Source organism: Lagopus leucura, unplaced genomic scaffold (genome assembly GCF_019238085.1).
Source record: "Lagopus leucura isolate 7727_CA_CO unplaced genomic scaffold, USGS_WTPT01 Super-Scaffold_100106, whole genome shotgun sequence".
Classification (NCBI taxonomy): domain Eukaryota; kingdom Metazoa; phylum Chordata; class Aves; order Galliformes; family Phasianidae; genus Lagopus; species Lagopus leucura.
In genome coordinates, this window is record NW_024962325.1 from 257699 (window position 1) to 269872 (window position 12174).

General features: G+C 40.7%; 1 protein-coding gene across 1 annotated transcript; it reads left to right on the plus strand.

Annotated features, from left to right (window-relative positions):
• Nucleotides 1–4335: 4335 nt before the first annotated feature.
• On the plus strand, nt 4336–7444 carry UTS2 (urotensin 2). Its single transcript, XM_042887743.1, has 4 exons — nt 4336–4438; nt 6519–6629; nt 6752–6795; nt 7328–7444. Exons 1-4 carry the CDS (start codon nt 4336–4338, stop codon nt 7442–7444), a joined length of 375 nt encoding a protein of 124 aa, XP_042743677.1.
• The last annotated feature ends 4730 nt before the right edge of the window (nt 7445–12174 follow it).

Sequence of the window (12174 nt, forward strand, 5' to 3'; positions counted from 1 at the left end):
CCTCAGCAGGTTCCAGCCCCCACCTGCCTGCTGCTTAGATAACGGATCAACGCCATCTCCAAAGACTCCCAAACGTTAATTCCACACCCCGCTGTTGTCCGACAGACTCAACCTCGGGGGCTCCACGCCTCTTCAGAAGGTTTCTCAGCGCCATCTCCTGGGGCAGCAATTTCATTATCACTGCTTTTTTATCCAGTAAGGGACAAAGCCCAAAGTTTATTTAGCTCAGTTTAGAAAACCAAACAGATGAACGTGCTCGCCTATCCCAGTTCAATCCCAACAGTTCTCTCCCCTCTCAGTTCTCACACCAGGAAATCACTGGTGCACTGTTTCTAGGATCAGAACCAACCTGGATTGCACTGCGATACTGGAAAGACTCCAAAAAGTCAGTTATTACAACACGTCCCAGAACACTTCAAGGAAGCCCAACCTGGACACACTAATGGGTTGCAGCAACACTGCAGAAGTAAACACACATCTCAAAAGAACACAAGCCCAAAGCCCAGCCCTCCACCTGGTCTGAAAAAGGAGGACAGTTGCGGGCAGTCATTGACTTGCAGCCTTTCAGCAGACTGCCTTGTCCTACATTCTGTGCAGTGCTGACCAGGTAGGGAGAAAGGCTGGGAGAGTTCCATTGTGCAGAAAGGTTCCTTACAGTGCCTGTTCTCATTGCTCCAGGTTTAAAAATGATCCGTAATTGCATCGTCAGTTCCATTACATCTTTTGTGGAACAAACCCTATTTCAGGCTCTGGTCACTGTTCCTCTGTTTGGGACTGCGTTATCCAGAGTTCAATTCCCATGAGATAGTGATGTGCTGCATTTCCAACCCCCGGTCACGCCAGACTTATTTTCCTTCATGCCAAACTTTAGTGTGCTAATTCTGCAGTACTGAGAGGATAAGGGAGTTAAGGACCAGTTTGTCAAGCCTGACTTGGAGAATATACCCAGACTACAGTGTGCCAGCCCAGCAGGGGAGGAAAAAAAAAAAAAAAAAAAAGTTTTTTTTCTTCCCAAAGTGGTGGAAACTATACTAACCAAGAAGCAATGTTTTAGCAGCTGTGATCTTGTAGCAGACTCAGTTTCTGGACCACTTGCCAATTCCACAGAGAAGCAGACTATCTTCAGAAAGGTCTGCAGGCCTCCCACCTTCATTTACCGCAAAGGCACACAGTTACACACACATACTCACTTCTGCAAACACTTTGGCCCATCACAGAACAAGAAAACACCCCGGTCAGAACCTCTGAGATCTTAAGAAACAAACAAACAAAAAACTTGGAGAGAATTTCAGAAGATAGAAGCACTGCTGTGCACACCAAGCACTCCACATTGCAGTTCCTACTGCAAGTGCCACATCACAGTTCGCACAGTGGGCAAAAGGAGCATCTTCAAAAAAGGATGCTGGCCACATGTGGCTAAGGTACGGTTATTTTGTTGCCATGCAATAATCACGTAACAAAGCTGAATAATAACCACAACAGGAAATACAAATTTTAAGTGGTTATGAGGACAAAAATTCACTAAAACCCTGGGCAGGCTGATCTGATGGGGGGCAACCAGCCCATGGCAGTGTTTGGAACCAGCTGTGCTTTAAGATCCCTTCCAACTCAACCATTCTATGATTTTATGATAGGCTTATCTGCTATTACAATTCCAATATAAAAACGTTGTATTGCACGCCTATCTTCCTACACACTAAATGCAAGCCAGAAAAATCACAGAGTTCCATATCCCAGCAGCAGCTCCTCACACAAGCACTGCAGCTCAGTCACAAGTTGTCTCATCTGAAGTTCCTCCTCTCACCACCTGCCACACTACTTGACGTATCTTGTGCTGACTTAGCACAAAGCAGCTTAAAACAGGTGAAAGATCTTTTGCATTACTGATCAGATTTCAATCTCAATGCTTAACTCAGAAGGTGGACAGCTGGCAGTTTTTCCCATTTTCTCCTCCCTTGACTGGCAGTTTATTTTTCATGAGTCATCACTTTAAATCAAGAATAGTTGTTTCTTCTGATAATTCAGGACAACTTGTTTAATGCTAGGTTAATCTGCATTTACTATTCTTTGTTCAGTAATGTATTCCCATTCCTGCTGCTCTGTTACATTAAACCAAAGCAAGTGAAAGTCAATTAACAGAAACAAGAACTAACAAAAAGGTTTTGTTGTGTTTTTTGTTTTTAAAAAAAAAAAAAAAAAAAAAAATTGGCACCTTTGATAAAATTTAAAAAAGTTCTCTACAGATCAGTCCTTAATTTTTTTTTTTATTAAATACAATTCCCGTTTCCTTCCTTCACCCATGGATTCAGGGTTTTGTACCTTTATTTGGGATGAGCTGTTTCTTCACTTTGCATCATGACGTGTGCTCCGTCCCCTCAGGAAAATGCCTTTGACATTTTGGTAAGGGAAAGAATGTTTAAGTGACAGCTTCAAAGCTGAGTAAAGGCAATAAGCCGTGGGCAAGCTGCCCAACTTCTACATGACGCACTTCATGATCGCCCTAAGAGGCTGAGTCTTCCTTGTGAGAAGACAAAGGACAGAAGCTGCTTGTGAAGAATGCTTCATTAGCTTTCCTTGGAGGATGCTCAGAGTGAATACTGATAATGCCATTGTCATTGATAGTTCACTGAAGGAGAAGCATTTGTACAGAGCATCCAGCACCAACTGTGAGATCACGCATCAGATCAAACCTAATTACTGTCTGCAGTTTTGGAACAAAGAGTTACATGACTCAGATGAGGAGAGAGAATTCCTCTCTACTTCTCTCGTAGGAGAGCAAAGGGAGAGAGGCACATAAAACACATTAGGATAATTCTGTAGGGGAATTCTTTTGCCACATTCACTGACTTCAGCAAAGTCCACCACAGCAGGTTTTATAGCTACAGAACGCACGCTACAGGTGTGCGAAGTCAACATCAAACCTGTCTGTACACAAAGGACAGTAGCGAAGTTTAACGAGAAAGGACCGCTGAAGTCCTCCTCCACCCCACTGCCTTTGTACTCAAAGCATTGGAACTTATGGGGTGACGCTGATTTTAAAACAGTTATGTGGCTCCTAGAATTTACAATTAAAAAATGCATCTTCAAAAGGAAATGTTAAGAAAAAAGGAAGTAGATAAATTCATTTCTTGCGTAACTTAGAAAGAACAACAGTAGCAGTAGTTAGATTTCACAGTATTTGGAAGAGTATTTGAAAGCACAAGTGTTTTATATGAAAGGCAAAGGAGGGAAATTAATGAACTGCTATTATAAGCCTGAACAGATTTTTTTTTCCCCCCATTTTAGGAAAATCATCATAAAGTTCCTTTTTAGTTTGAAGTTTCTAGACAGATAGGATGCTTCATGAGGAATGAGGATGAGGGACCAGTCCAGTGAGTTCTTCCTCTGATATTAAAAAAAAAGAAATTCTAAGTAGAGAAGTCAAAATATGCTAGATGGAAGGAAAGAGACTAGCCTTATGAGGTTATGTATTACATGTGGCAGCTACTGCATTTACTTTACAGGCAAAATGCAAACTGGAAAAGCAGCTATCCGGTATGCACAGAATAAATAAGTTACTTCCAAGTGAAGGAAGCAGAAGACGAAGCAGAACGGAGAAAGGACTCCCAGTCTAGGGAGGGACCCGAGTTTAATATCAACCAAGGTAGTTTATACATATCAAGTAAGTTTCCACATAGAAGCTCTACTTTCTCTGCCAAGACGATTCTCCAGGGCTACACTGGATAAAGTCATCTCAAACAAAACGAAAAGCTACAAGAAAGAAACCAGCCCCTTCCGCTTTCATTCTCTTTGTGAATGAACTAGATGCTTTAACTCCGCTTCCCTTTCGCATCACCTGGCGCAAGAACCCCAAAAACGATACATCCATCTATTTCACAAGAGAGAAAAAAAAGAGTATTTCATATCAGATGCTTTGCGTCAAGCCTGCTATGGCTCATAAATCTTACTGCCCTGGTCATTTCAGCCAACGTCTGACCCTTTTGTTAACTCATGATTTATAACTGGAAGTTATTTTCTTTATGCCAGATTTATAAACTTTACTGTGCTTGGTTTGATATAATATCCATTTCGTACATCAAGCTATAAGACAGTAAATTTATTGTCCATGAGGTGTTACCTTGAAAAATTACATCAATGCAAAGTGGTTTCCATTTACAATCAATAGACAATAAATTCATTGGATTTCTTTTTTTTGGGGGGAGGGAGAGAAGGGGTATGACCATATTTATGAGGTCATGAGTGGCTATATAATGAGTGAAACAGGGAGCAGAGGCAGCAGTCTGGAGTTCCGAATTACAGGCGTTGACAAGACGAAATATATTCAACGGAGCAACAATGCATAAGCTGGTATTCTGCTGTCTCATTATCATCAGCTTCTCCTGTCCTCTCTTCTCTCTCCCTGTCATCAACGCCAGCGAGATGTCTTATCAACTCCCAGGTAAGCCCTTCGGATTTAGCGCTCGTAAGAGAGCAAACGGAACACGAGAACCAGAGCAGCAGCAGGTATGCTTTCAGAGGGGGTCTTTATCTGTGCCAGTCAGCTGGATAAAAAGCAGGAATGACTTCAGAACACCGGCCACAAGTAATATCACTGGTGGGCAGCAGTTCTGTAAAACGGGCATTTTGTTGGGTGCTTTTAGATATTTCTTCCTGCTGCTTTTAAATCTAAGGGGCAATATAATTGAGACTTGCAGTGAATGAGCGTGAGCTGGCAGATGCTGCATCTCTGAAGCAACATTAGTAGACATTAGGTAATTTACAGAAACTTGGCTGAATGGCACTTGCTGCACTTTAAAGTGAACTATGCTTAACTGAAGTTGCATTTTTAAGGGGGTAAACCCACTACAAGGATTAATGCATTCCTACTCACATCAAGTGCAGGCAAACCTGACTTAAAGTACAAAAATAGCACTGTATTGAGCATGATTTTGTACTAAGCATCATGCCTTCTGCCTGCACTAATGCAGACTAATGCTGTGAAAGAATAAATCTTTGCTTGAAAAAGCTGTTCTCAAAGTTTGAAGTCATACTGTAAGCCATAGTAAGATGTATCATTAAGCCGCATGCAGTGCCTACAGGGTTATCCTTATCAGACCTGACCTGTGCTGGACGCATTGCTGAAAGGAGCTCTGAAAGAACAGGCAGTTCTAAAACGGAACTCTTTCACGAGGCTAGATACAAAAAGGCTCCTGTAATATAATGGCTCTGCAGGTGAAAGGTGCAGGTGTTGTTGGTTTATAGGTATCCATCCATTACCCCTAGTTTGCTGTGTATAACTTGGACTCACTAAGCCAGCATCTTCTCAAACATTCCACAAAATAATTTGCCATTTACCAGCAGCCATGACTTAGTATGGACAGCATCTATCTTATCATAAAATGAACCAGCTAACTAACCATTTATCTTCAAACAAATGTGCTGGATATACCCATTAGGCTAATTAAATCTTCCTTGTAAATACAAGGAGTAATACAAGAGGGTAAGATAGGAGTGGAGCTCTCTAAAGACTGTTTGTTTTGTTTGTTTTAAATCTCAAAGCAACACCACCTGTTGACACTGTTCTGAATTGAAAAACAGTATGGGGATATGCATACAAACTTCTCTCTGCACAGAAAAGGGAACTTACGTTATTCAGTCAGTCCTACACTGCAACCCTCACCATGCTCTATAAGTGCCCTGACCAACTAAGCCTGCACATCAAAGGTTTGCAAATATCTTCATAACAGACCAACATTGAAATGTTGGGGAATTATTTGCAGTGTTTTTTCTTGTATATAGATCACACAAAGGAGCTACAGTTCCACATCTGCACAGGTAAAAGCAACAGAATAATCCAGAAATGCAACTAAAAAAACAACATAATTAAGAGTTTTGCAATAGCTCTCTCTCAGCATCCATTATTTTGAATAGCTGCTGTTAATTAGCAGAGAAGTTTACTGTTAACTGAAGTGCAGAACCATTAAGGGCTCCTGTTTGCAGCCTACCTTGGGGTAACAGGTTAGTTACAGAACTACAAATTCTCTATTCACATCCAAACAATTCCATCAGGTATCACCAACCCTACTTTCAGAAAGAGTAATATCAGTACTGGTACACACTTTGACTGAGAGACAAGAGAAACAAACCAGGAAGTACACCTGCCAAAATCTCCTTTAAGATTCCCAACATTTATTCCTGTCCTTTTCCCCATTTTATTGCACTTAAAAGGTGGCAAATAGAGTAAGTTAATAAGCCTCCAACAGTAAAATTAGTCTTCAGTCACAGAAATGCTCCAGTAGAGGAACTCATTTGTAAAGGAATTCAGATATAAACCAACCAAAAAAAAAAAAAACAACCCACACAAATCTAGCTACTCCCTCTAACATCCATTAAATGACAATGGGTGATTTACGATTTTAAGATCCTTTTCAATAGATGGAGCTAACTTACCTGCTTGGAAATCATCTGAAACGGAATGAAACTGGAATTAAAGGTATAAGGCCTCCGTCAAACAACCACCTCCCATCTTCCTCTTGCAGATGATGAAGATTCAAGACTAAATTTGGAGCAGCTGGGCAGCTCAGAAAGTACCTCCCTGCCTCAGTTTCTGCAGGAGCTCTTGGGCACACTGGTTGAAGACAATAAGGCAGGTGAGGCTTTGCCAAAGCACTTTGCATCAGAGTGCCAACAGTTTACACATCCACCAGTCACAGCAGACACACGTAGGTCCACTATTTATAAACAACAAAACATTTTGCCTCCTCTCTCCCAGGTCTTACCTCCAGCAGCTACAATCCAAGGAAAGATATCAAAGAGGTAAGTAAATAACCGTTTGCTAAATTAAGACCTCATGTTTTAAACTACGTGGGCTTGTTACAAAGACACCGCTTAAGATCCACAGATCTAACATAGTAGGCTAACATGTGCCACGATATTCTTGAAGCTGGAATCACTGGGCAGTTAGGTTTGCAGGGGAAAAAGAGAACAATAAAAACAAATTTAGGAAAAAAAAAATAATCTGAGCATTTCATGCAAATAAATCCAGCGTCTCCCCCCCAGTAAATCAACTTTGTAAACGAAGGTCAGTACCCAACTTCAGCAGGCCTGCCCTGCACGTCAACCAGCATAAGCCATGCATCCTTTTCCCCCCAATGCAGCACAAGCCATGCAATATTATCAGAGCTGCTATCAGCCAGTAGGTAAATTGAGAACATTCTTTCTGCTTGACTGAAGATGTAGACTGTTTTAAAAGTACATCATCTAAACCTGAGGGGTAGTGAAGAGTATGCTTTCTCAATGGGAACATTAAGCAGCCACCAGTAACCTGTCTGTCTCTGTTTGACTTCAGACTTTCTATGGAAATCACCCACGAATTGCTCTGCTGGGCCGCTTGCTGATGAAGGACAGGAAGCAGTACAAGAAACGTGGCAACCTTTCTGAATGCTTCTGGAAATACTGTGTGTAAACAGAACAAACCTCCCCTGACTTCAGCTGCATAATTTATATATATGTCTAAAACCATGTACATAAACTTGCTTGATTTGAAATCAGAAGGAAGAAATTTGAAGATAGCTCCTAACTTCAGACACTACTTGGAAATTAATAAATGGTTGATGTTTTGCAAATATTCTGTGAGCAGAGTAATATTTTCTTAGAGTTCAGCACAACAGGATGAAAGTAACAGTACAAAATGAAGGATATGTAACATGATGAGAACTCAGGCAGAAGCATGATTCTCATGGGGTCCCATGAAACATCCCTTTTTTTTTTTTTTTTCCCCTCAAAAGTGGCCTTAACTGCGTGTAAGAGGAGCTTCTCCTTCATTATTTGATCCCTTGATGCAATTGGAAGTGCTGGGAAGGGCAGGCTCTGATAATGCTAGTGAAGGATGGCAGCACAGGTGGTACCCAGTCCCCTCCTGTCATTCCTGAGGCACCCTTATAAAATAAGCACATCAGGATCAAGCGTCTATTCCTACAGCCTCTGGAAATATCACTCACAAATACAGTTTGACCAAGTCTGTTTCTCTGCAGCACCTTGACCAGCCCCAGCTGCTTAAGACAACAGAATTGCCAGTGCATAACAAAAGCTTTGCTAATTGTAGCTGAAAATGATCAAATACAGCAGAATGTAAACAGTAATGCTGCCAATGACAGGACTTGAACTCAGTGCAAACTGTCAGTGGAGAATGAGAATGAGATGACTTGACAGCAGAATTCCAATACCCAAAGATAGTGAAGAAAAACTACTGAAAAGCTTGAACAAGCCCATTACAGACATTCATAGAGAGAATGATAAACTAGGTCTCTTCTGATCAGAGCGGTGGGCACGAAAAGGGCTCCCCCCCAGGGTAGGTGCCACAGCACCAAGACTCCTGGATTCAAGAAGCATTATGGACAGTGCTCTCAGACACAGGGTATGAGTTCTGAGTGGCCCTGCGAGGAGCCAGAGGTTGTATCTGAACCCCGAGGGTCCCTTCCAACATGAGACATTCTAAGATTCCTTTGTTTCCTGAGCCCTAGCACACTTTATCTCAGTCCCAGGTACACCCTGATAGTGTCTGCAATGAATAAAGCTAGAGACTCAAGAACTGTCTCTAGGCAATATCAGTCTTCATGATACACACCAATAGTTTGAGCTGCAAAGTCCTACTTCGTTCACTTTGTACTTCGCATAAACCTCACACTAATCAAGGTTCAGAAAGCTTGAATTAAACTTTGCCTAAGATACATATAACTGAGATCAATGTAGCACATACCTCATAAATCTCCACCTGTTCTGCCTAAACAAGGCCTACAGGCTCGATATAACTCGTTCACACCAGATAAGTCATAAGATAGATGAAGCCAGCTGTAACAAAGAAAAATGTCCTCACGAATGCAGAGTAGCTGGATGCACTGCATAGTACATAGGTACATCAAGCCTTCTGAACATTTGTCTTCCTCTTACACAGTGCAGCAAGTCAGCGTCTGACTGGAAATTACTCCTTCCCTGCCACCTCATCAGTCAATAAAAACCTGTAGGAAAAGGCTTCAAATTTATCTAAATGAATAACTATTGAAGATTTATCTCAGAGGCAGGAAAAGGTGTCCAGCTTATGAAGACTTGAAGAAAAACAACTGTTAAAGCCTCTTCCAAAATGGCAAACAAACTAAATAAAATAATGAAGTGAAAAAACAAGCACTGCAAGTTATCTCCAGTGTCTGAGACCAGGGAGCCTGCCCAACTCTTGACAGAGAAGCAGCAAACTCAGCTTCTCCCCAGTGCTGCTGTAACTACAGCTCTCGACAGCTTCCACCTCAGGCTTTCCTCCCTACAGGAGTGCAGGAAGAGCACTCAAGCCAAACCGATCACTTTTTAATCAGCAAATTGTTTCTCTGCAATTAAGAGCTTTCTTGCTCGAGGAGACACATCTGATAACCCACGAATTGCTTCTGTTTTCTCTAGAACACAATTTTTAGCATGGTGAGGCTCAAGTGCTCTCACAGTGTTTATTTACTCTTCTCTAACAAACTCAGGGAGAGACAGAAGCTTTCAACCGTGCACACCAAAGCTGAGCACTTCATACATCCAGCAATAATCCTTCACATTCAGTGTTTGTGCCCTTCTAGCTGGGACACGTACAGAAACAAAACAGCATATCCTGGAAAACAATGCACAAAAAGTACAACAAAAAACCAACAGCATAAATAGCAATGGGGATCATTTTCACTGCACCTACAAAATACTGAATGTTCCAGAAATTACCCAATAACAAAAGCAAACATGCTTCAAAAAGTTATTGGATGTTTTTTTGTTTTGTTTAGAAAAACAGATGTCCTTCCAGGTTGTACAGTGAAAAATCACAACTGCAAATTAAACCACAGCTGAATAATACTTCAGTGAAATATTCTTATCGACTAATGCAAGTATTCATTCAACTGTGATTTAAAATTGATTCAGCTGGAGGATAAACTCACCAACACATTCATCACACGCTGCAAAAAAACACTGGGGTCCCCCTTCTGTTCATACCAATGCCATGACGCATCTGCACAGCAATTAGCTTATTTTAAACATAAAACTAATTTTGAACAGGAAAAAAAAGCAGCCTGCTTAATCCAAACTGCTGAAACCCCCACAGGGGGCAGAACTGTGACATTGCTGTACTTGAGTTTATCCCCTTTGGTGACTAAAAACTAGAACTTTCAGAAGCTTTAAACTGTCTCTAGTATTTTAACTGTATCAGCCAAAACAAAGTCACACAAAACAGTGCACATCTGGCTGCAGTATTTACTCCGTCGCTCTTCCAGATCACAACTGTGTTTCACTGTGACTACTCCAGCAGGCTACGAAGCGTGAAAAACTGACATCAGCTGAAGTAAAAACCATCAGTTCCTAAAAGCTTACAGAAACAAGGTCCTTCCCAAGAGGCCTGATAAGGCATTTTGTTGCTAGATGTTGCTGTTTCAATGGGGCTTGCAAAACTGTTTTTTGTCTTAAATTCAGTTTTGCAGATAAGACTGTGTTCCTGAGCAAACGATTCAGTGTCATTATCACACAAGGCACCCATTCACCACTTGGTTTCTCTTAAAGAATCTTGCACCTAAGCTTGAGCCAGGATTATGTGCTTCGTATTTAAACTCCAAGGCTCGTGCTCCTGCACTGCACGTGATGACAGTGGGCTACAGTGGTCACACCACTGTAAAAACTGTCCAGGATTTCAGCTTCTATATGGATCTACTGAGCACAGGTTCATGCAATAGTCAGCACAGGAAGGGTTAACATTCTCCAAGAAATATACTATAGAAATATACTATAATAACAGTTTGTGTGTCCAGGTGAGAATCTTGACCATTTACAGCAAAGACAGCACTGGACAGAGTGAAACAAGATCCCTGACCACACTCCTGGGTTTGTATGAAGTGGGGCTGTGCACCTGTGCACGTCCTTCGTGCCTCTGCCTCTCCATACAAGAGGGATAAGGACACATCCCCAGACCTATGAATTAAAGGGATTATTCAGGTTATTAGGACTAAGTTATCATTATCCAAGTCTTGTTCTTTCATAAAACAGATGTCTTAGCATTATAACTAATATCACTTTTCTTCTGGCTTACACATTTAAACTCTCCTGAAGGACATAAATGGCCTTATTTGGAATATTCATTTCACTGTGTGAAACAGATTATTTCACTAAGCCTCAAACCATATTAAAGCAGTGAATTTAAGTACAGCTAACCAGAACTGATTCAATTAAGTTAATAAGTTAGTCAAGAACCTTCCCTGCTAGGGAAATAACCCATACAAAAAGCATCTTACTACAGGTTTTAGAGCACACGTTTCAGGCAGTGAGGTTATAAAACCCACATTCCATGTTTGGAAAGTGCTGAAAGTAAAAATATGGGTAAGGTACCACACTTACTGTGCAAGCTGGGGACTTTCCTACAAGTGTATAACTTTCTATATGTGAGCATCTATTGATTCTTATTTTAAAAAGCATTTAAAGTTCAAGCACATGAGATACTGAGAATGCATGAATCTTTGCTGATTTACAACAGTTAAGAAAGAAAAGCTCAAGATGAAAACCAAAGAAGTGCAGCTTAAGAATAAAGAGAAAGCAGTATATATAAACAAAATGAGCAGAAATACTGTAAAAAACAACACTGCCCGAGTCGAAATAGTCTTGAACACTTAAAATACAATAAAAATAACATTCCATGAAATAAGCTTCAGTGACAAAGATTTCCACTGAATTATTAGAAAAAATAGGAAAAGCCTATAGATAAATTTAATTTTCTTCCACTTATCTGAAGTCAAAGTATTATTTAACTTACTCAGCAAGTAGTTCATTAGTAAATAAAACTGAAAACCTTTCATGTAACAGATGAGTTACATCACACAAAAAGCTGAAAAACAACATTCAAAAAATACTTGTGAGAAGCATAAGGAATAGCTTTGCTCTTTTTCACTTCAGTTTATTGGACTTCTTTGATGGTCACAAGCTGAAGAAAGGTATTTTGATGCCCAGTACCTTACCCAGTTTTCAGTCACTCACTAAAAGGCTATGGTATTCTGCAGAACTTAAAGCCTCAAAGCATCTTCTGAACCCCTAGTTTAGATCTTTGCAGACTGAATAAACAAAATTGAAGGATATTCTGATGTAGCTCAGATTCACTGGTACAAATACATCTACCTCGATGGACAACAAACAGGG